At 35.0% G+C, this 25,438-nt stretch overlaps 3 protein-coding genes across 8 annotated transcripts; all 3 read left to right on the top strand.

Annotated features, from left to right (window-relative positions):
* The first annotated feature begins 362 nt into the window (after positions 1-362).
* LOC108195814 (splicing factor U2af large subunit B) lies at positions 363-6,773 on the top strand. 6 transcript variants are annotated; one of them, XM_017362775.2, is made up of 13 exons: positions 363-640; positions 1,163-1,467; positions 1,575-1,706; positions 3,238-3,320; positions 3,920-3,990; positions 4,074-4,121; positions 4,225-4,284; positions 4,551-4,611; positions 4,704-4,816; positions 5,316-5,762; positions 5,857-5,995; positions 6,234-6,301; positions 6,431-6,773. In XM_017362775.2, exons 1-13 carry the CDS (start codon positions 521-523, stop codon positions 6,566-6,568), a joined length of 1,785 nt encoding a protein of 594 aa, XP_017218264.1. In that variant the 5' UTR covers positions 363-520; the 3' UTR covers positions 6,569-6,773. The 6 variants fall into 6 exon arrangements, 5 of the variants coding, with proteins under 5 accessions (XP_017218264.1, XP_017218265.1, XP_063937053.1 ...); XR_010285500.1 differs by having other exon boundaries at positions 376-640; positions 6,103-6,301; positions 6,431-6,512; XM_017362776.2 differs by lacking the exons at positions 363-640; positions 1,163-1,467 and adding an exon at positions 3,392-3,425.
* Positions 6,774-11,822: 5,049 nt separating this feature from the next.
* On the top strand, positions 11,823-14,385 carry LOC108193427 (small ribosomal subunit protein mL103 (rPPR7)). Its single transcript, XM_017360076.2, has 2 exons — positions 11,823-13,208; positions 14,213-14,385. The coding sequence occupies exon 1, from the start codon at positions 11,953-11,955 to the stop codon at positions 13,186-13,188; it is 1,236 nt and encodes a 411-aa protein (XP_017215565.1). The 5' UTR covers positions 11,823-11,952; the 3' UTR covers positions 13,189-13,208; positions 14,213-14,385.
* Positions 14,386-19,198: 4,813 nt separating this feature from the next.
* On the top strand, positions 19,199-24,142 carry LOC108196887 (uncharacterized). Its single transcript, XM_017364366.2, has 9 exons — positions 19,199-19,421; positions 20,384-20,432; positions 21,497-21,585; positions 21,716-21,772; positions 21,927-21,989; positions 22,165-22,230; positions 22,646-22,732; positions 22,846-22,939; positions 23,480-24,142. The coding sequence occupies exons 1-9, from the start codon at positions 19,317-19,319 to the stop codon at positions 23,992-23,994; spliced, it is 1,125 nt and encodes a 374-aa protein (XP_017219855.1). The 5' UTR covers positions 19,199-19,316; the 3' UTR covers positions 23,995-24,142.
* Positions 24,143-25,438: the final 1,296 nt, after the last annotated feature.

The raw sequence follows: 25,438 nt of genomic DNA, 5'->3' as shown, positions 1-25,438 counted from the left end.
TATCATTCTTAAACGAGTATTAAATATGATATGTGGTACCTAAACTGTAAATAAATATGTAAAATGATAAAATAAATTAATTTCTGAAAATAAGTATCTACTTTCACAAATTATAATTATTAAAAATCTTTTGAATAATTAATTTAAAAAAATAATATATTGAAGTTCTCTTTTACGGAACAAGAGATAACGAGAGAAGGACAATTAGTGAATTACTGAGCCCACATATTTAGTACTATTTATTTCTATAAAGACATAGAAAAATGTGTATTTTTTGTAAAATTTATTTAATTTTACTAAATAAGTAGTAAAAACCCCATTTTTTAATATTTATTTCTGAAAAACCCAGAAAATATAATTCTTTTACCAAAAATAAATAAGTCCTTTCAGGCGAACACCACCGATATATAGCCCCACAAAACCTCCGGCCCATTCTTATATCTCTTCACATTAGCCCTAGATTTGCAAATTGCAATCAATCGTTAGTAGAGAAGCAGTCGAAGCACTAGAATTCAAAACGATGTCGGATTACGAAGCTCGTTACGAAGAAGATCTGGAGCACCACAACAACAACGGCTCTTCTCCGCACCTCAAAGACGCTTACAATCATCCCACGCCTGACGCTGATTCCAAATCTCACGTATTATATTTGAATTTTGTTAATTCAATTCATTTTTGGTGATTTATTATTGTGTCTGTGTTTAATTGAGAATTTTTTGTTTAATTTAGGGTTTACACATGTGCACGTATTTACTTATATGTTGTTTGTTGGTTCTTTTTGGAATTTAGTGATTTAATATACTAGTGGAATTTGTTGGAGGTTATATTGAGTTTGTTACGATGTTTTGCTTCTTCGTTGAACTGGCATATATGTGTATAGGTTTACGCAATTGCGTTCCAATGAGTATGTAATTATTGTTCTTGCTGCTCGGGCTGTATGTGGATAAAACATATGGATAATTATGTGACATGTCTCTAGTGACAGAGCACTAGCTAGGTTTTCGATTTGAAATTGTGTGTTTGGGTTTTTTGTAATATTTATATTGTTGCACCTTAGGTTTTTTAATATTTATTTTCGATGTTTTTTATGTTTGAATAGTTAATTTGTTGTACATTCATTTATTGTCTATGACTTTGCTACTTAACGGTGACTTATCTGCAGCGTGAATCCCGGGATCATGAAAGGGAGTCTTCTAGAAGTAGGGATCGAGATAGGGAGAAAGACAGGGGGAGGGACAAGGACAGGGAGAGAGACAGGGACAGGGACAAGGAGAGAGACAGGGGCAGAGAAAAGGACAGGGGAAGCAGAGATAGAGATAGAGACAGGGATAGAGATGGGGAACGGGAAAGGGATCGTCACCATAAGGATCGAGATCGTCATAGAGAGAGGGAACGAAGTGAGAGGAGGGAACGTGGAAGAGGCCGAGATGACGATGATGATTATCACAGAAGCCGAGATTATGATAGGTAATAGAATTTTGATGCTATTTTTAACTTTTGTATGTTTGCGTGTGTGTGTGTGTGTATACCTGACTGTTCATGATATTTAATAAGCAACTGTGGCCCGTCTGCAGGAGAAGGGATTATGACAGGGACAGAGAAGAGAGGCATAGCCGCAGGTCCAAGTCTCGCTCTAGGGCTCGATCTGAACATAGATCCAAGTCAAGATCACGCTCCCGTTCTCGCTCTCGTTCACGCTCAAAAAGGTATTTGTAATGCCATTGTAAAAAAATTGTAGTGTCTTAGAAGTTAGCAATTATTATCAATGATGAGTATATATGAGTCTGTGGTAGACATTGTAAAAGCTTTCATTTTATTGTTTTTTGCCAAAAAATTATTCATGTGTTTTAAATTTGAGTAAAAAAATGAGTTTAGGAAACTTGAAATATAAAATCCTCATATTTTCTTCACTTGTGTTCCCGATTTTAGGAAGTTCGCCTATACATATAGCAAGCCCACTTTTTATTGTATTATCTATATTTTTTTCAAACCTGAATATTGTCAAATACTTTCTTAATACTAAATAGACTAGACTACATATTTTGTAAAATATGAAGTGACCATGTAGAGGACACATTCTGGATAGTAATGGTCTTCTAATAGTAATAAATGTTTTACTTGCATGTTGGCTGTATGAGTATGTGTCATTCTGTTGCCTATCAATATTGAGCGTAGTAGCTGAAGAGTTCTACATGAATCAAGGTTCCCCAATATATTGTTGATACATTATGTCATTTACGCAGCAGGCATTTTATGTTAAAGAATAGAAAGGGAGTGTACCTTGTGATGTATATCACTTTTCGTTTGCTCTACTGAAATCTGCAATAACTATTTATGGTTCTACTTTTACTTTAATAACCACCAGTCTTCTAATTTTGAAGCTAATCGTTTTGCTATAATACAATCTCTTGTAATCACATTCACGCTCTCCTTGTTTCTGGTATTCATGTGTTGAATCGGGTTTTCCTGGGATAGCATTGGAAATCATGGTCATACCATCATCTTTAGATATATGCTCTAGTCCTCTAGACAACATACTCCCTAAGTTCATGGCTATCCTTTTTAAAAAAAAATTGTTTTTTTTTCCTTTAAAATATCTGCTTTTGTCACATTTCCAAGGTCTAATTGGTGTTAGAATTCCAGAATCCCTATATGATAATAAATGATGTATTTAAATTACTCCCTCCATCCCATTTTAAGTGTCCTGTTTGACTTTTGAATGGTCAAATTGACCAACTTTTGACTGAGATTTACAAACATAATATAAATTTTAAAAGTAAAAAAAATTATGTCATTATAAAGTACATACAATATACTATTAAATGTAATTTTTAGTTTTTTAAAATAATAACGGATTTGTTCTTTATGCTTGGTCAAAAATTGGTCAATTTGACCGTTGAAAGTCAAAACAGGACACTTAAAATGGGATGGAGGGAGTATTTGACTACTTGGGGCCTTCTTGTAAACAAATAATTAATTACATCAATATTTGAAGTAATAAGTGAGATGTTGGTCTGTGTGCGACAATCTGAAAAAGCAGATACATGAGAAAAGAGGTAGCAATAAATTATTCATACTTTTAGTTAGGAGTTGGATCAGATAAAGACTAGTAATCGAGGTTGTAATCATTTTTTCTTGCTATATTTTGTTCATAATTTTCTGTAGTAAATAAGTAATTGCTTTAGTTTTATACTTTTATTCACTTCAAATGATGTCTGCTGATGGAATATCTTGCAGCAAAAGGGTTAGCGGATTTGATATGGCGCCTCCTGGTCCTGCAATGTTAGCTAATGCTGCTGTTACTGCTGCTGCTGCTACAGGTACATGTCATATCATGTATTGTTGCAGTTTACTTTCTGATAACTGTTTTTTTCCCCTTCTTATGATCTAGTGTGGAAAGTCCATTCAGTTCATGGTGTTATATGGTAAGCATACTCAGTCTTTTCATTTGCATGTGCAGTGATAGAGTCATCATACAATAAAGATGTTTTTTTTTTTTTAATTTCTTTTTTAGTGAAATAATTCTGAAACTGAGAGAATTTTGGTTCTGTCTTGTGTTTTGGTGTTTGTTTTGTTTGTTCTTTGTCTTGTCTTATTTAAGAAGGCAAATTTGGGCTACTGGCCCCTCTGTGCAATGGGGGTGAGCCGACTTCTATAGCTTATATGCACAAGGGAGAATCAGTGCTCCATTTTGATGGATCGTCTTCAACCGGGAATTGCTTGTTTTGGTAGTTTTACGAATATTTCCTCTAGTACTTGAATATGATGTATATTCTTCGTAAAAGGACCTTGCAGTAAGAATTTAAAAATTGATAGTAACTTATATGAAAGGTTGGTAGTCTGTGTCAGTTGTGTCCGGCATATTGAATAACAATAAAGATTATGCTTTAATGAGATACTAACTATGTACCCTTGACAGGCCAAATTATCGGGACCACCCAAGCCATTCCTGGAATGTTACCTAACATGTTTCCTATAACCCCGGGACAGGTAAATCGTCAGAAAAATGTTTTGGCTCATAGGATATTTTTGAATGCTTTTGATCTCATTGTGATTTCATTTTTTGTGCACAGTTTGGAGTTCTTCCTGCTGCTATGCCAGTACAGGCAATGACTCAGCAGGTTAGCATGGAAATACCAATTAATGTTATAATTAAATAATTGTACTATTGCTTCAGTTGTATTGTGAGTTTAATCATCACTTTTTATTGAATTACCGCATCAGGCTACTAGACATGCTCGGCGGGTGTATGTTGGTGGGCTTTCGCCAACTGCAAATGAACAGGTATTTAGCCTTATGTATAGTGATCTAATATTTGTTTTTTTAAAAAAAATTAAAAAATTTCTCAAATTTTCTGCTTTTGTTGGATTTGTTGTCTTGATAGTTAATACAGCTATATTTACATTAATCAATTGGTAATGATGTGTTTTTTTTCAATTGAATCGCTGCTAGTTGACTGTTCACTGTTAATTTGTAAAGAGCAGTGATAACATAATTGTGAAACTTCAAAATGTTAATTTGCTTTTTTTTTTTTAACCCCTTTTTTGCAGTCGGTGGCTACGTTCTTCAGTCATGTTATGTCTGCTATTGGTGGGAACACAGCCGGTCCAGGTTAGTAGCTGTAAATGTCGTATTCTTTGAAAACCAACAAAACCAATCTTTTAGTTTACTTACCTTTTAATTTCTGCTGCTGGAATGATCAGGGGATGCTGTCGTTAATGTTTATATAAACCATGAAAAGAAGTTTGCTTTTGTTGAAATGAGATCTGTTGAGGAGGCAAGTAATGCAATGGCATTAGACGGCATTATCTTTGAGGTATTCTGAACTTCTGATTATCATTTTCTCTCTTTTTTAGGTGTTGTATACTTCCATTTCCTTGTGTTTGATTGATGTATGCATTGACTTCTTGTTATTGGAGCTAGTGGCTTTTCTGATTTTACTTTTCTTACCTTGGTAATTTTATTTACCGAGGAGAAATGGTGTGTCACTGCAATTTTATTTATTATGAGGAGAATAAAGAATTGGTATACCCTTACTGCAAAAGATACCAACATTTTCCTACTACATGATGTGGCACATGGGTGGGAAACCCGCGTTGTACTCTTACCAGCTGTATCTATAATTTCCTCAAACTATGTGAGATGTGCACATCAGACCACGTGTAGGAATATAGTAACTAACTTTGTACTAAGAAAAGTATATCTCATCTGTAATACTGAGTATATTTTTGTGAGCTGTTAGAAATAGTTGTAACTATTTTCATCTGTCTTATAAAAAATGAACTATTTTATGCTGACTGTAAATTTATAACCAGGGAGCACCTGTGAAAGTCAGGAGACCTAGCGATTACAATCCCTCACTAGCTGCTACTCTTGGTCCAAGCCAGCCTAATCCTAATCTGAATCTGGGTGCTGTTGGTTTAACACCTGGTTCAGCTGGTGGGCTTGAGGGTCCTGATCGTATTTTTGTTGGCGGGCTTCCGTATTATTTCACTGAGGCACAGATTAGGGAGCTTCTAGAGTCTTTTGGGCCTCTTCGTGGTTTTGATTTGGTGAAGGACAGAGAAACTGGAAACTCAAAGGGTTATGCATTCTGTGTCTACCAAGATCTCTCTGTTACAGATATTGCTTGTGCGGCTCTTAATGGGATTAAAATGGGTGATAAAACTCTCACAGTTAGGCGTGCTAATCAGGGTACCACACAGCCTAAACCTGAGCAAGAAAGTGTATTATTGCATGCACAGCAACAAATTGCTTTGCAGGTAGCAATTCTTTTGCTCATTCCTTAAGTTTGTTTATTTTAAGTAAAAAAAATTCTCAGTGTTTTCTAATGAATTTGTTTGTTTGTTTTTTCAGAGGCTCATGTTACAACCTACTTCAGGCGCCGCAAGCAAGGTTTTATGCTTAACTCAGGTGGTAAGTGAGGATGAGCTTAGAGACGATGAGGACTATGAGGACATACTGGAAGACATGAGAACAGAATGTGAAAAATTTGGTAAAGCTTACGCAAGGCATTACCTTTCAGTTATATAATATATATCAAGTTCTATTCAATCATTATGTGCATTGATTGTCTTTGTGGCAAATCTTTTTGTTTTACAGCCTGCTATATAAGATCAATCCACTTGCATACAGATGACAGATGATTTCTAACTCTATAGTCATTCGCATACTTGTTTACTCTTTCCCTTTTTGGGTTTAGTCTGCTTGGGTTCTTGACTTTTTATCTGCAGGTGAGTTGGTGAATGTAGTTATCCCGCGCCCAAATCCCAATGGTGAACCATCCCCGGGGGTCGGCAAAGTTAGTCCAAAACCATAGTTATATATATATATTCCTTTCACATTAATAGCTCCCTATAAAAACTGTAGCAGTATACCTCACACAAACATATTTCACAACGCTGATTAAAGCTTGTCTTTTTCCCCTTAGGTTTTCTTGGACTACGTTGATGCTGAAGGTGCATCGAAAGCTCGAGCTGGGTTGAATGGAAGAAAGTTTGGTGGAAATCAAGTTGTTGCTGTTTTTTACCCAGAGAACAAATTCCACCAACAGGAGTATGACGGCTAGTTTATGCCTTGTGGTTTCTGGCTTTTGTTTTGCTGGACTAGTTGAAAGTAGTTTTTAGGATTCGGTTTTTTGTTGTGTGAAGTTAAAAGTTATTATTGCTGGAGTTATATAAAATCTGAACTTTAGACTTAGTGATATGAAACTTGAATATCTTGGGGATTTAAGTGAACAATGCATCTACATCAATGCCTGCCTATTGTTTTTAGCTTTGATTTGTACTTCATTTATACTGGGATTTTGGCAGTTCCAACATTCATGATACAACTGTGCGATAAAGCATGGATGGTAGATATAAATCGAGTGATACAACTGTGTGTTAATACATGGATGGTAGATATAAATCGAAGGTGTATACGATGGAGTTTCTAATAGTTATGTAACTCATTTTAATGTTGATTTTATGCAACTGATTTTAGCGTAGTTTTTTAAGCGCAACTTCCTAAAATCTGTCAGTTTATAAAATATGTAAAGACCCCCATCATTTTTTAATGTAATCATGTTCAAGTAAGGTGGTGGGTTTATCCTCTATTGTCCCGAGACATCCGGATTCAATTCTGGTACACTCCGAGAATTATTAGAACAGATACTAATAATTTGTAAGGCATCTAAGTCTGCGTATACTAATTTGTAAGACATCTAAGCCTGCATTGTCAAAAATAATGCTTAATTCTCATTAAATATCACATTATTTTAAAAATTAATTTAAAATAATGATCAAGGGTTAAATATTTTGTTTCCATAAAAAAAATGTTAAATATTTTGTGAAATATAAATTAGATATGTCTTTTCTGAATTTGAGAAACACTCATAATTCAGCTGGTACACTCCTGAAGTATATAAAATTAGGCTATATCATAGTAGTACGAAAAAAAATAAAATAAAGAAAAACAGTAATAGTTTTGGTTGGTGAGGATCTAAGTACCCAACCCAAACCCATATATACTAGCCGTGGGGTTATTGTGTTTTTAAGTCTATCTGTTCGCAAGTCGTTCGGCTTAGAATTAAAATCGTACATAAATGTACTCGCTTCTCCGCACTATTTCATGAAGTATTAGGAAGATACACTATTTCATGATCTTCCGTATCAAACAAATACCGGGGAAAATATTATGAACTAACTGTAGCAAACCTCCAGACATCAAAGGTCCAGTCAAAATCTTCAAGAATTGGAGACTGGGGAAAATATGCATGAGAATGGCAGAATCGAACTCACATCTGCTAATATTCCCCATCTCATTGGTCTGGAAATGATATCTAGTACCAACGAGACTAATATAGTTTGAAACTCCAACAAAGAAGCCAAACCCCCGTGTCAGCCATGTGAAGAAATTAGTTTGACCCCCCAACTTAGATCCTCTTTATCAATGTGCACTGAGTGTACTACTAAATAAGATACAAAATGTATAACCTGATCCAGCCCATAATCTGCTCCCAAGTATGATAAAGTCTTATCCATCATAATTCATCAGTTCATGTTCACCAAATTAAATTTTATAAGTTTCTGGAACCAGCATTGTATAAATATAGCATCATAGACACAGTCACTCAGCAAGCATGCAAAATACAAACTTGCGTGTGTGTGTAAGCAATTAGGTACTTGGTCTGCCCTATGTAACAAAGATTATGCTCTCATCCGGGGCACCGGGTTCTTTGGGTGCGGGGATTCTTCTCCCACTTGGCGGTGAAAGAAAGTAATGTACTCCCTCCGTCCCACCAGATTCTTTACAGTTTCCTTATTTGGCCGTCCCACCCATTTCTTTACATTACAAAACTTTCCTAAAATAGTTAATGGGTCCCACCACTTTCCCACTTTTTCTTCCTTTTCACACTACTTTTACTCCACTATCTCTCTTTTATATATTAAAAATCAGTGGGTCCCGCCACTTCACCCACTTTTCTTTCTCTTTTCTACTACTTTATACAAATTTCTTAACCTCCGTGCCCAAACCCAATGTAAAGAATTGGGTGGGACGGAGGGAGTAGATTATATGTAATGGGTGTCTAATTACTTTACATCATATTCATATGAATTAAGTAATTAAGTAATAACTTAATCACCTAACTACTTTATAATAATGAATCAGCTGTGCTATTGAGTAATTTTTATTAATTATTAAAGATAATGAACTTATTTATTTGACTATTTAGTTTAATTAGAATGCAACTCCTGAAATATATGTATGATATATTATTTTATTTTTAATAATTTATTAATTTACCAGCACCCGAATCCAAGTATTTTTGGATTTGTTAAATTACCGTATCTCCATACTAGGCAACCCCACCCATGCACTTATGTTTCTTAGGGTCCGCCAAAATGCATATTTCACAGATCTTAATAAAAAAGACATACACAATATAGAGGCATTAAACTCAAAGCAATATAATTTAAAACATATGATGTACAAGTTTCTAACAAATAACATCATCTGAAGTTGGGAAAAGGCTCAAAACTATAGAGCTTCTTGGAAAGAAGCACGTGTCCAGGATGTTACAATCATAAATATAAAATGGAGGGAAACATTTTGAACTGTTCTTGCACATTAATGAAGTAAAACTGTAAAAGCAACTATTACTGCAAGTTTTATAATTTTTAGTATAAATTAAATCTGAAAGTCCTTAACACCTGCCCAAAATAGAAATTATTGACAAGATTGTAACATATTTATACGATTAAAAAAACTTACGTCAATAGAAACCAGTTAGCAAGCTCCTTGTCTCGATAAACATAAGAGGAGAAAATGCTAATGATAGAATTGTAGATAGGGATGGCACCGGGTCGGATCGGGTCGGGTTTCTTGAGATCCAGACCCGATCCATTATATTTCGGTTCGGATCGGGTTCGGGTTCAGAAAATGAAGATCCGGATCCGATCCGTCGGGTTTTTTCGGGTTTCGGTTCGGGTTCGGGTCTAATTCGGATATTTTAAAAAATAAAATACCTCTAGATTCAAATCCTCCTCCTTAACATCATACCAAGATTTGGTGTCATTGAGAGATTTTTGAATTTTTAGTTTTAGTCTCGCCTATTGGCGTGTGTTTGGCTTGTTATCCTTTTTATTGGGATGTTGAGGTATGTTTTTTGGATGCTGGTTTATGTTTTATTCCTGACTATTTTGAAAATGATTTATGTGGTTTTGTGGGAGATCTGTATTTCGTGCATTGAATTTGGGTTGGTGTCGGATATTGCAAGAGCTTACTTTTCACAACTAAAATTTGTTCATCTTATGAGATCTTTCACCTTCGGCTTGTCTATAGCTGATTTTCGGCATGAAGATAGCTTGGGTGCTTCTGAACATTGGGCTTCTGAAAATCATTTATGATATTACTAGTTTCAGGATTGGTGCATATTTGATCGACCGGGAGGCCGTTTTAATCCTTCATTCGAAGAATTTTGAAATTCATGATGTTAAACAGTCTGAAAACATAAACGGATATTGGCTTAACTCGTTGTTATGTTTCAATTCAAGTTGTAGTGTCAGCTCAGGGAGATTTGTCCTGACTGTGATTTGTGTTTTTGCATCTTTTTCAAATTGGATTTTCGATAGGAGTTCTGTTCTTATTGGAATTAAGTCTGTAATTTTAGTTGATGCAAGTTAATAAAATCACTTTGTTTGTAAAAAAAAAAAAAAAAAGCGACAGGCCTACACTAATGGAGCTGGATTCAGAATGAACCTTGACACATGTATTTCCTTTTCTAGCCCAACCCAACCAAGTAAAGGATGTGTTTCTTGAAATTGAACAGATCTAATAATAAAAAAATATCTTGTATCTTGAAATTAAATAATAATTTGAAATTATTATTAATTAATTTTTTGTAGTTTTTATATGCATGTTACACGTATGATTGCAGGCATTTAAGAAATTTATTTGATAAATTTTTTTATTAAATACATGCAATCATGCGTGTAACATGCTTTAAGAAACTACAAGAAATTAATAATAATAATTTTGAATTTAAATACTAAAGACTAAAATATTTTATCAAATGAATGCAATCGTATCTCTTATCTGGTTCAAAATATTTCAAAAAAATATATTTTAATTTTTATATCTTATTTTCAAATAAGTCCAATAATATATATAGCGGGTGTTTGGCAAACTTAAGTTATTGCTAATTTGGAACATAAGTTGCTTCAACTTATTTACGTTGCCAACTTAAGAGAAGTGCTTAAAATGAGGCTTAAAAGCCCGGGAAAAAAGTTAGGAAACTTAGCTTTTTCTGAGTTTGGAGCTAAACAAAAGAAGTCACGAGTAGGGCTGAGCATTCGGTCGGTTCGGTCCAGAACCGGACCGAACCGAAAGAACCGAAAACCGAATTAGCATTTTTTCCCGGACCGAACCGAACCGAAATTATGTTATGGACCGAACCGGAACCGAACCGAAATAATACGGTTCGGTTCGGTTTTTCCTCAAAGAACCGAAATTTTCTATAAAAAAAAGTGAAATAGCAAGTCTTACAAATTAAACATCCAGTTCAAACACCAAACAAATTGCAGCTTCTACATCTGATTCGGAAGAAGTTTGTTTGACTGTACATATCTTCCGGTGAGTTTTCTGAAAGTTTACACTGGTCTGGATTTATGTGGGGTTCATTCAACTCCCATTTGTGCCATCAAGCTCCAACCTTAAAACCAAACAAATTAAAAATGATACGTATGCGAATTGCTGCTTGGATTATGATGGTTACTGGTAGATATTAGGGTTTAGGCGGGGGCGGCTGGGTTTGGGTGTTTGTAGCGGGCAGTGGGTATACCTGTATACTGTATAATCAATTATGTATAAGTTATATATTATATTTAATTAATATAAATAGTTCGGTTCTTTCGGTCCGGAACCGAAATTTTTTCAAAAGAACCGGACCGAACCGAAATTTAATTCGGTCCGGACCGAAAAACCGAAAAAACCGAATTTCTGAAAAAAAAGGAACCGAACCGGACCGAATTTTCACAGTTCGGTTCGGTTCTTCGGTTCCGGTTCGGTTTTGCTCAGCCCTAGTCACGAGTATCCAAACACTTTTAATAATTTATTAGTTCAAATCAACTTTTCACTTATAATCCACTTTTTTACTATAAATAATAAGTTACTTCTTTTAAACTCAACCAAACGGCCCATAGTCCAATTAGAAAATAATAATCTTACACATTCAATTTCGATTATATCTGTAGATACCGTATGACTTTTCATTATTGAATTATTTTCCTTTTTCAACTTATCTTTTAAACAGATTATCATCAACAGAATTTGGGGATTTTTTTTCTAAAAACAATTTCTCCATAACTAGCATCTTTCATTTTTTTACAATTGATGAAACTCTTCACCAGAAAAACCATAAACCCTCGTAGCCCCTTTTTACATCACAATCCCAACTCTTAAACCCTAAAAATGTCGTCTTCTCTCGCCCTCCGCCACGTCCGTCGCTTATCGATCTCCGCCGCCTTCAGCGCCGCCGCGGAGTCACCATCCCTCCCAATGACCCGAGCCCAGTACACATCCAAGCTCCGAACCGAATACGACCCGAACAAAGTCTTGGAATTGTACCAAGCCGTCTCTAAGCTCGACATTTCGCCCCTCTTTGCTCGCCACGCCCAGGACTTAACCGTCAAGCGTCTCGCTAAAGCTAAGCGTTTCGATGACATTGAGAAGCTCCTCGAGGCGAAGAAGAGTGATCCCAAGGCTAAGGAAGAGGCTTTTGTGAGTACTTTGATTAGGGCTTATGGGCTTGCTGGGATGCCTGATCACGCTAATAGGGTTTATGAGCAAATGGGTGAGTTGGGTACGCCGAGAAGTGTGGTTTCGTTTAATGCGTTGTTGTCTGCGTGTAATCATTGCAAGTTGTTTGATAGAGTGTGCCAACTGTTTGATGAAATGCCTGAGAGGCATGGGTTTTTGCCGGATAAGGTGTCGTATGGGTTGTTGGTCAAGGCCTATTGCGATGATGGAAAGCCTGAATTGGGGGTGGAGAAGTTGAAGGAAATGGAGGAGAGAGGGGTTGAAGTGACTGTGGTTACGTTTACGACGATTTTGCATGCTTTGTATAAGAAAGGGAGGGTTGATGAGGCGGAGAGGTTGTGGAGTGAGATGACGGGTAAAGGTTTTGTGCCAGATACTGGGGCGTATAATGTGAGGGTGATGAATGCTCAGGATGGGAAGGTTGAGGATTTGGTGAAGATGATTGAGGAAATGAAGGAGGCGGGGGTCAAACCGGATACAATAACTTATAATTATTTGATGACTTGTTATTGTAAGAATGGGATGATTGATGAAGCGAAGAAGGTTTATGAAGGACTGGATGATTATGGGTGTAATCCTCATGGGGCTACATTTGGGACTCTAATTCATTACTTGGCTAAGAACGAGATGTTTGAGTATGGATACAGGGTGTTTAAGGATAGTGTGAGGGGTAATAAAATGCCAGATTTTTGCATTTTGAAGCCATTGGTGGTTGGGTTGGCAAAGAGGAAGAGTAAGAAGCGTGCCCAAGGGATTATCCGTGCTGCTAAGAAAAATTACCCACCTAGTTTCTTGGAAACATTAAAAAAGGTTGAAGAAGAGCTTGGATTGGTTGGTGATGGTTCTGTTGACTTAGAAGAAGCTGCCAGTGCGAGTGAGACCTGTTAATTATCTTGTTATACGCCCTGGTAAAGCCATATCTACCCTGCACGTTATTGTGTTTTTTCCAGATAAAGTTCAGTTTATCAGGAACCTTAAGAGACACTGTAGTGAAAATTGATAACTTCAAGTAAGCAGTGGATTGCTTCAGTTTGATTCACTTTTGATGACAAAGCTTTTCTATATTGTGCTTGTACTATTGAACATCTTATTAGCTTTGAATGTGCAAGTTTTGTTTTGTGCTTTCAGTCTTTTCTGTTGCTTGACATGAAAAAAATTGTCATACTGATTCCTAACTATCCAATGGCATGTGTTAATGTGTAACTGTAATCTTCTATGGTTGTTTATGTTCAAAAGAATCCGTATTCCTGTTAAATCCTCAAATCATTTAGGGGTATGTTATATACTATATAGTTGAGATCGAGTGATAAGAGTAGCCATCTGTGACTCTGTCACATTCATTGAATTCTTTTCGGCTCTGTCTGACTATGAAGCATTGAGGGAGCAATGCCATTTAGGCTCTGATTTTGATGTTTCTTCTGGGGAATAATTGGCTGCTCAATACTTGAACTCGAATTATTATTATTATTATTTTAATCCTCGTTGCTGATTGTTTACTTAGCAAGAGATGTTTGCTTAAAATGGCTCGAGGGGTTGGGAGTTTTACAAAGCTCAATGGCTATTATTGATATTGGATTTGTCATTGAAAACAATAAAAATAAAAGATGGTGAAAGAAAGACTTGTCTGCTCTGAACTCTAGAATTGGTTTGTGTTCTTCTTACTTTTTTACCCCTTTTTTTATTGGACTTCAACATTAAACCAATTTGTGGAACCTTATATACATGAGTAATAAAATAAAATAGAAGCTGTACGAGATTTATTATCCCAGAATATTTTATAAGTGTCTCCTACTTTACAAATAATTTTCTTAAGATAATTCACACGGATTTGCATTACTTTTTAAAGATAATTCAAATGGACCTCTCTTTGGGTTTTTTTTTAAACTGACCTCTCTTTGTATTAATTTGTCAGTTCGGAGGATGCTGATGATATTTCAAAACAAGAAACCCAGTGGAAGTGGAACGGAGATAAATGACGATGAAAATATCTTCACTGCTCACACATGACTGATGAGTCTCAGATATAATTTCAAATGAGTGAATGACTTAATTAATTTGTTCTAAGATCGTTGGTTTATTGTGGAATCGAATCGAAAATCTCAACATGTTTTATCATGTAAAACAAAATCTTAATTTTGAATATATATAGAAATACGTGTAAACAATAACAGTGTTATAAAAAGCGAGAATCGCACTTTATCGGATAAGTCATGAAACAAGGATTAATCATGAATTAATTGAATTGATGAGAGATTAATCGGATGATTAGTTGACTAATGAGATATTTAATCAGTTTGGTAAGTTATAGAAAAAAAATTAATCGTGATTAATTACCGATTTTTAGAACAGAGTTTATATATATATATAGGGTCTTACTCTACTACAAACCAATTCTCACCTACAAACTAAAAACCAGACCCAACAGGACACGGAATCACTAAAAACACCAGATTAATCACTAAATATTACACAAACCCAATACTAGATTCATACGTATATACACATCAACTTCCAATCAACGCCACCACCACCGATTCCCAGCCACCATCATAGGTTCCGACTACCACCGAACTCGTCAATTTATTACAAATAGAGGGGCATTAATTGATTCATTAAAAATTATAATTAAAAATGTATAAATTCGTGTTTGAAGAGTTGAAAGGACGAGAATGGTGGTGATGGGGCTCATGGTGATGGTCGGAGTCCTCGTGGTGATGGTGATTTTGAACCATGGAGTGGGGGTGGGGGCTGGTGGGGATCCAGGTTTTCTGGTATAATGTGAGTTTATTATTTAGTGATTAATCGATCTGTTTTAGTAGTTCCGTGTCCTGATGTAAGTTTATTATTTAGTGATTGCGCCGCTTGTTTTAGTGATTGCGCGTCTGGTTTTTAGTTTGTAGGCGAGATTTGGTTTGTATTTGAGCAAATGCCTATATATATATATATATATATATATATATATATATATATATATATATATATATATATATATATATATATTTGTAAAGTCAATTTTAAAAATATTTTCGACATCTAACGTTTCACAATTCAGGTACGAATAATAAGTTAATCCAAATGCTAATTTTTCAATTTATATTATAATTTATAAAATCAATATAATCATCAATATCAATATACTTATATAAAGGAGAAACGATGGTCGTGTAGGTGACGCTTCTCAGATAGCTTTGTTCTATTTTTAATTTTTTAGAATTTTTGGATGAAAAATATCAAAAATAAAAACTACCATTTTTAGTTTTGGATATATTGGAAGCAAGTTTCAGAACTGCTTTTTTCAAAATCTGGAATTTTTGGATGAAAAATATAAAAAATAAAAACTACAAAGATATTTTACAAGCCTCTCATATGCAAAGCATAATCAACGGGCTTGCGACATTCTTTGCTGATAAAAAATCCCGACGAGCGGCTTTCTTTATGCAAGTCTTGCAAGACACATAATACCATCCATAACGGGTGTTCATAGCAGTTTTTATCTAGCTAGGAAACCTTACAGTAATGACAACAGGGCTTAGTCTAGGTCGGCGCGTTTAATTCATCGCTAATACTTTTTTTGACAAATATTTTTGACAAAGTGCGTAGTGTCACAGGTTGGTTTTAGAAATACCAACAACTATTTAACATCACTAGTATTATAGTACAAAATGATCGAGCAATTTAAATCACAACAACATCCAGTTTTTCGATTGCAGGTTCTTTCTGCTGTGTCCTCAAAAGTTTACATAGAATTGAGGTATTAAAATTTAGAGTTAATTACAGTTTGTCACCCCTAGGATTGCTCCAAACGCACTTAAGATCCTGAACTATCAAACGTGACATAATGCACCCTGAACTTTACATTCCTGTGCAAGTTGTAACCCATAGTCACTATTCCGTCCAAATATGCCGTTAACTTTAACTGTTTGAGAGGTAACAGTGTGTATATTAGTTTCTAACAGCTACTTTACCTCTTGTGACCCCTCAAAAATTATGTATTATATTTTGAAATTATTTCTGAACACACACAACGATGTAAAAAAATTTAAAATAAGTTTTAAAATATGTATCTAGATTTAGAATCTGAAAATTTATTATTATTTTTACATAAACGATGTAACTTATTTTAAAATTTTAAAATAAATACATATTTTAAAAATTATTTTAATATTTTTTACATCGTTGGGTGTGTTCAGAAATAATTTCAAAATATAATACATAAACTTTGAGGAGTCACAGGGGGTAAAGTAGCTGTTAGAAACTAATATACACACTTTTACCTCTCAAACAGTTAAAGTTAACGGCATATTTGGACGGAATAGTGACTATGGGTTACAACTTGCACGGGAATGTAAAGTTCAGGGTGCATTATGTCACGTTTGATAGTTCAGGATCTTAAGTGCGTTTGGAGCAATCCTAGGGGTTACAAACTGTAATTAACTCTAAAATTTATTCTAGTTCCTTTTGGAGGAACTAGAGCAACAATCTATTGAAAAGTCAAAACACCCAGGAGAGCCGCCAAAGCAAAAACCACAAACTGCATGTGTACCACATCTAATGGTTCCAGCATCAACCAAACAAAATTGGGAAACAACACCCTCGAGATGAGATTTGCTCGAGATTTGCCCCACCTATCAAGATACCGTTATTTCCACGAAAAATAATACGAAACGATTCTTTTAAACAAAGGCAGACAATGAATGGTCCTTCAATCGCAATACTCAAACAAGTGCACAATTGCTCAAAAGTCACGTTTGAGCTGCTCTCCCTCAGAGAAAACTGTAACTTCGGTAGATTTCGGGAACATCAAAACAACAAGTGTCACCGCAACGAAGCCATCAAGAATATAATATAAGGATGATCAAAATCTGAACAAACAATCAAACTCCGTTGAAGAAGATGAAGAATCCATGAATCTGCCTTAGGGCAGGGGCTGTGCAGGGAATACATAATATTTCGTAACAATGACCCATCGGTTTACCTTAACTCGTTAAATTGGTTATATTAAAATCAATTCTAAAATCATTTTTTATATATTAATTTTTTTACAATTTTTCCCACTTAAATTAGTCCATTTTTAAAGTTTGATTTTCATGTATCCAATTTTTTTTTTATACGATAGTATAACTGATTCCCTTCAATGTTATATCCACTATATTTTTTTAACATGTAAATGCTTCATTAATAAATAAGTCATGTCCAACTAGATTAGAATGCTGAATACGAAAATTATAACACAGAAAACAAAATTTTAATATTCAGATTATGAAATTCTTTACCGTTGCACAAATTTTTTTTATCGTTTTACAACATTATCTACAATACTTGTAGGGTTATGTTTTTCTTTAAATCTGGTATTCTATTCTAGTCAAACAACTATTGCAATGCTAGTAATAATTACTGTCACGCATAATATTTATATCGTGTACTTAAAAAGGAAAAAAATGCACAAAAGTTCTACTGAGGTAGGACACCCCATTGACAATAACAATATTAGAGATTACTTTAGCTGGGTGGTGTTATTCGCTTCCAATGTAGTTACGAAAAAAATAATTTTAAGTTATCCATATTCTAAATTGTAATTGATGTGGCTTCATTTAACAGACTTTTATATTAATAGATAGGAGTAACACGATTGCGAAAAATACTTTGAAATTCAATTTATTATAAAAATTTAACATAACTTGATGAAAAGTTGTTTTAACTTAATATATAATCCAGAGTTTTGAAATAAAATAAAATATAAATAAAGATGATAATTGAGTGCGGTTGTATAATGATTTAATCTCATGGTCAAGCATATAAGCCTAAACTATAACAACAATTGTAATCATTTTTTATTAATTTATTAATGGAAATAAAGATTTACAAATATGAAATAATGAAGATAAATAGTGTAAAAAAGAAAGAAAATAATCTGGTTATTTAAAAATGAAATTAGAAAAATTTAGTAATCACTTAAAATAGAGGATGACCGTATATATATATATGTATTTTTTGACGGAATGACCGTATATTTTAAGATATCCTACTCATAGTATCAAAGAGGATAATACTGAAGCAATGTTTTATGTCATTCTCCTTGTATTAAGATTCTGGAGATTAAGGGTTGAACTTGTTCAAATATAAATATATAATATTAAAATATGTTTATCAGTGCTAAAATAATATTTGCACGGCAAATTGTAACTAATTTCAAATATAATTATCCTTTCTTATTTTTATGGATTTAACATGCTTTCAATATTTATTTAAAATGTGCAATATATTAATTACATAATTTATTCTTTATTAATAGTAGTTAATAATGCAACATATCTCAAATACTATAACTAATAATACCGTCTTTTTGAAAAATAATACATATTTGTTAAATTTATTTGAATATAACATTTTTTTTGAAGTTGAGTTTTTCAAATTCGATGTTTGAATATAATAACATGATAGATTATAAATCTGTGTATTATATTGGACTTAATCTAACTGTATCCTCTGTTCTAAAAGTCGGTGATTAATCACGATCAATCTCTGTTCCGTAACTTGCCGAACTGATTAAATCTCCGATTAATCACCGATCAATCCGATTAATCCCCAATCAATTCAATTAATCCCCGATTAATCCTTGTTCCGTAACTTCACCCATTAAGTTCGATTCCCGCTTTTTACAACACTGACTGTATCATATGCATTTTTCGATGAAGTAATTATAAGTTTAAATCAATAATTAATAAGACAATATGGGGTTCGCTAATATAATATAAAATTTATTTTATTCTACATATATTAATTTATTAATTAATATATTTTGAAACTCGCACTTCTCAACCAGTTATTTTATAAATCCAAAAATATTTTAATATTGAATTAAAACTTATTTCTAATTATACAGACACCTGTTTATAAAGCGAAATAGAAAGTAGCGTGCTCCGTCTCCCCCGAGCTCTGGCCGCCAAGACTAGAGTGGTGTTATAAGTGCAATTCGAATGAGATTTGATATAACCATACACAACTCAGGGTGAGAGATGACGACTCGAATCGCACCGGGAGTAGGAGCAAACTTGCTAGGTCAGCACGCCGCCGAGAGGAACCAAGACGCCACTGCTTATGTCGGCAACCTCGATCCTCAGGTCTCTCTCTCTCTCTCTATCTCCCCCTCCCTCTCTCCCTCTCTCTCTCCCCCCCTCTCCCCCACTCTCCGTCTCTCCCTCGCTCTCTCGCCCCCATATATCTATATATTTATGTAAGTTAGTCCTCTCTCCATTTATTAACTCTTAAATTAGGGTTTAACTTTTAATTGCTGTGCTAGTTTAGGTCATTATCCTTCCTCTCAAAAGCATATACACAAACACGTTATCTACATTCACTAAAACTCTAGAAATATTGGTAAATTATGTCCCTGACGTTGTGTTGTGTGACTATTCAGCTTATAGGGTTAGATTTAGCAAACAAGATGTTACGGTGAAGAATTAAACAAGCATAATAATTGAAAGGGTAACGAGCAAAATTAAAAGGAAATTGCTCATAAAAATAATTTGTTCTCCAAGCTACTACCCAGTGCAGTGGGGAATGACAGCATAAATACATGCTCGGCGGTTTACTAGACACCAGTCATCCTCTGTATGGGCCGTACAAGACATTTACTGGAAGAAATTTACAACTTGTATCAATTACTAAACGACGTCGTTATAGACAATACTGACATACTAGATTAATATCCCCCAACCAAGTTTTAAACGATAGCATTTCCGTAAGTCATAGTTCCCCGTACCCTGATTATATTTAATTAGGGTTTGTCTTGAACGTTACAGTAAAGGTGAAGGATAAAAAGGAGGAGGAACAGTGATATTAATATGATTAATTGTTGTTTAAACTTTAAATAGTTGTCATGACTGCTGATAACTTCTAGCTGTAACTAAAGTTGAATTTATGTTAATGACAATTGAACGACTGTGTAATTAACTCCACGACACTGTTTAAAGATAAATCCTATTCTCATTATCTAACGACTTTGTTCCATAAGAAGAATCTCCCCGCTCTCTTTTGATGGAATTCAGCGTTTATGACCAATTATATCTGTGTTTTCGTGCAGGCGAGTGAAGAGCTGTTATGGGAGCTGTTTGTTCAGGCAGGTCCTGTTGGTATGTCCCTTCTTTCCTGTTGACCACTATTTCACTAATACCAATCTTACACTATGCATTGAAATTCTTTAATGTATTCTTTAATTTATTTATTATGTACCGGATGTTCTATAATTTGATATTGTACTAGCTTACAAATATTAAGACCTCCTCTTAGTTGTAAAGGCGGTCTATCATGCATGGCGTCTATTTTGCCTCGATCTTAATGTTGGTAGGGGATGCCTACTGCATTCTGGGTTCCTGTTAGCCTGTTAGGTGAATTAGGCATCTCCTATGCATCTATTAGAGCTTTAAGTTATATGTATTGTTTATATATCTATATTCCTAATATGTAGTTTGATTGTACTTATTGCCACGTGCATTGTATCTTATAGCAGGCTCCGTGAACTTGAAACTGTTACTATTTTCAGTTAATAGTAATACTCTTAAAATTGTTTTCAAGGGAAGTCGTTAAACTTTACCAAATTTTATTCATATGATTTTCCAGATAAATTAATTATTTCTACATAATCTTAGGATCCCAATATCCCGTGTTGTTTGATAGCTGCTTGATTTGATTTTACTTCTTGACAAGTAATTAATAATTCTATTTTGTCTTGATTGTAATGATTAATACGGTGTTGGTTTTTAAATGTTTCCTCTCTTGGTGTCCCTATCGATTAAAACTTACAATCAGCATTCTAAAAATCCCCAATTAATATTTTAAAAAAATAACCGGATTTACTGATTACATTCCGATTTGACTAAAAATCCCTGATTTATCCAAAAAATCTTATAAATCCCCTACAAATTTTGAATCGGTAGTTCAACCAATTAGTTCCAATTCCCGATTTCTACAACCATGTGTTAGGTGTTGTAAATTGGATTTGCTGTCAATTCCGAATGTTGCTTCCTCTTGTGGACTTGAATTCGTCATCCTATTTTGTTCCAGAATGAACCCTGATATAGCTGCCAATATAAAGTATCGTCTGGCGGATTTTTTTTTTTAATTTGATGATAGATATTGCACTTCTACCTACATTTTTTTTAGTAAATCGTTGTATTAACTCTTGATTGTTTTTTAGTTAACGTTTATGTTCCCAAAGATAGAGTGACTAATCTTCACCAGGGTTATGGGTTTGTTGAATTTAGAAGTGAAGAAGATGCCGACTATGTAAGTGATTTACACAGCTGTTCTATTGCTTTCACATACTCTAACAACGTGATATTATCTTTAAATATTGCTAATCGCTTCCTCCTTTTAGCTAGTTTAACTACATATTAACTTTCCGTCTATATTGCAGGCTATCAAAGTTTTGAACATGATCAAACTTTATGGGAAGCCTATACGTGTGAACAAAGTACGGTTTTCTATCTATTGTACACCATCAATCTCTGTTGTTGACATCTGCATTCTTTAAACTCGTCAAACATGTATCATCTCCATTTTGTACCTTGATCTGGTTGTGGTATTTTATTAAATTAGTATTTTTGTGCGTTTTCTCTGTTGTCCAGGCATCTCAAGATAAGAAGAGCTTAGATGTCGGAGCAAATCTTTTTGTTGGAAATCTTGATCCAGTAAGAATTTAGTTCATAATAATTGCTTATATATTTTGTTTGCTCTGATTGAATTGAACCCTTTGTTCGTTATAGATCGTCATCTCTTCTTATTGAACAACATTGTCCTTCATATTTCCTACTCACCTCAATCTTCTTTGTCATGAAAACAAACCTCAAGCTTTTTTTTTTGCAGGATGTGGATGAGAAACTCTTATATGATACTTTCAGTGCATTTGGGGGCATTGCTTCAAATCCTAAGGTTAATTTTTAACTTTGTAAATGGAACTATAGCTTCATATCTTTTTAAAATGACCTGGACCTGCCTAAAGTTTCTTCTGTTGACAAAATTACGAAACTGTTCATTTTTTTTTAACAATTTAGGCTTATATGCCTTACAAATGATGCTTGCTCTTTTCTAAATGGTTTTCCATAATCCTCGGACACATTAGCTTGTCTATTTGTCTGTCTGTTCAACTCCAAGAGATGGTCCATTGTAGTAGATGTCAGACAGAATCTGGCAGGGCATGGAATTCTGTCTAGCTGTTGTATGCTTTAAGTAGAAATATAAAAATATGTGTTTTATGTACTGCTACTGTGTTACTGTACATCAATAACAAAAAAAATTATTTCTCGAACTGTATTGATTCTTTATGATCACTGTTCCCCTTCACCAGATAATGAGGGATCCAGACACAGGGAACTCCCGTGGATTTGGTTTCATCAGTTATGAATCTTTTGAGGCATCTGATGCTGCTATCGAGGTTTGTGCTTTTGCTGATTTTTATCTTGCGAGACATTAAGTGCATAATGGCACAATTCACCTTCCCTCTCATACTTAAATTTAGAGAAGTATTTATTTTTATTAATATTGCAGGCAATGAATGGACAGTATCTTTGCAATCGTCAGATAACAGTTTCATATGCATACAAGAAAGACACGAAAGGGGAGCGCCATGGTACCCCAGCAGGTAGACTCTTCTTGTATAGCTTTCCATATAAACGAAGGTAGACATACTTTTGATGAGTAAATGAAATAATACTAGTGATTCACATCCAGAGTTGGATTTGGGCTGTAACTAGCAAGTTTATCTATATTTGTCTCTATTATCGTTCTATTGACTTAATTACTAGGGCATATACAAAGTAATTAGAAAAGGGCTGGGCCACATAATAATATGGGTGAAGCAGGACTGCAGGATCATTATTTTATATGTGATTATACTTGAATCAAACTACAGCTTCTAGAATATATTAATATTTAATAGCAGATATGTGTTGTGTTGGTGGCGGAATTGTACATGCCGACTCTGGCCATGGATCACTCCTATTTAATTGGGGCAGATCGTCTGTCATTAATTGGTGTATGGTGTACCCTTACAATATCTTTTTTATAGATCCTGTTAAACTACATCATAATATGTTTTTGGTATCCACATATGTTGGATGTGCATCTACACTACTCATCTTCGTCTTTACTGATACTGCTCTTTGTTACTGATGAACTCCAGAGCGGGTTCTGGCTGCAAGTAATCCTGGTATCCAGAAAAGCAGGCCACACACTTTGTTTGCAAGTGGACCCCCTTCACTTAACAATGTTGCCCAGGCTAATGGTGCCCCAGTTCCTCCACGTCCTTTTGCAAATGGGGTTGTTCCTTCTGGCCAAATTCCGGCATTCCGTCCGCCACCGCCACAAGTCTTCCCACAAATGCAAATATCTGGCCCGCCACCATCATGGCAGGGTCATCAACAAGGCCAGACACTTGCACCACCTCCCATGCAGCAGCCACCAATGCAGCATTACAGGCCGCCTCCACCTAACATGCCACCACCGCCACAGCAGATGGCTCAGATGATGAATAGGCCTCCCCCACCTCCAGCTGCAATGGGTGCCCCACAACAATATTGGAGGCAGCCTCCTCCCCCTCAGCACATGGTTGGTGGACACCATGTAATGCAGCAAATGTCCATGCCGCCACCTCCACCACCTAATGCACAGCCGATGCCCCCTCCTGCATCAAGTTGAAATCCTGAATTGGTTTATGTGTTTCTAACTAGGACTTTATATACTTTTATGTATATTTTTTTAAATAACTGCAACTATATCAATTGTAGAATTTTTTGTTTGCAGCCTGGATTATAATTTTAATTTTAAGTACTTGCAGACTTTGAAATGGCTGAAGTTTTGAGATCTGTAGTTTCACATCCAAATTATGACCATAATCTCCTGTCTATTCCAGTTTACTCAATGTTCCTGGAAATGCAAAAGGACTCTAGAATATCATCATCTTCTTTACCTTTTCTTTTTTAAATCTATGAATTCATCTGTAAAATTTAAACGATGCGCCCTTTGGATTCTTAATTTTGAATGTTGGATCCTTTGATTATTTTATTTTTGTATTGTTTTTTTGCAGCCTTGTATCCTCCACTTTTTACCCGGGCCGGCTGCACTTGTTGTATTCTGTTGTAGCCTTTATTCCACAAGAGAAACATATGACTACGAGCTGGTTGTTTCCTTTTGCTGCACAATTCATCCAGGCTACAGCGATAATCTGACATATATATGTTTCTGTCTACTTGTAAAGAGGTTATGACATTATTATATTTTTCATTCCATGACCACAAGTGCACAGGATCTCAAATGATATCATGATTGTAAAAATAGAAAACCGACTCATCGATTCAGGATTTATATGAGATATATAAGAGATGTTATTGATGAAGTCAGGTATTTTTAGTCAAATTACAGTGTAATCGGTAAATCGATGAATTTTTTTTAAGATATTAACCGGGGAATTTTGGAACAATCATGACACACACTCTTGAGTCTTGACAAACTATATAATTGCATTTCTGACTATAGTGTACCAACTACCATGGAAGCAAACAGGAATAGAAGGCACAAGAGATGCTCGGACAATGCATGCCAAGTAACGCAGATTTCTCACAAGTCACAACCAGTAGCATCATTTTCTTCTTTTCTTGTGACAGAATAGGAGTACATTTTCCAGGTCTCGATACTTTTCCAAACCTCTGGCCCATCTAAAGTTTGGGATTCCTGAAATGGACCGTCATGAGCAGGAGCACAAAGGCCCAGACTATGAAGGAGTTCCTCATTAGTTTTGTCTGACCTGAACTGACCTGACACTGCAACTTTTAATCTGACACCCAGTGTCCTGTCTTGTACGTGTCATTTCCCACGCCACTCTTTTAAACCCTCTTCTTCCCAATCCAATTATACATGACAACACTCTGACCCCCACATCCTTTACTCCTTCAATTCTATCTCTCCCATATGCCATGCGAGAGAGATTATGCAGTACATGTCCAGAGAGAGAGAGATGGAGAGAGATTTGTTAGTTGATCTATCCAATTTAACTCACTGTCCCCAAACACACAATCTCAGTCTTGACACAAATCCCAGTGCACCCCACACGCCACAATCAAACGGTGCTTGCTACTTTATTCAC

This window comes from Daucus carota, chromosome 7 (genome assembly GCF_001625215.2).
Source record: "Daucus carota subsp. sativus chromosome 7, DH1 v3.0, whole genome shotgun sequence".
NCBI classification, from domain to species: Eukaryota; Viridiplantae; Streptophyta; class Magnoliopsida; order Apiales; family Apiaceae; genus Daucus; species Daucus carota.
The sequence above is the reverse complement of the archived record's forward strand: the minus strand, read 5'-3'. Positions and strand labels throughout refer to the sequence as shown.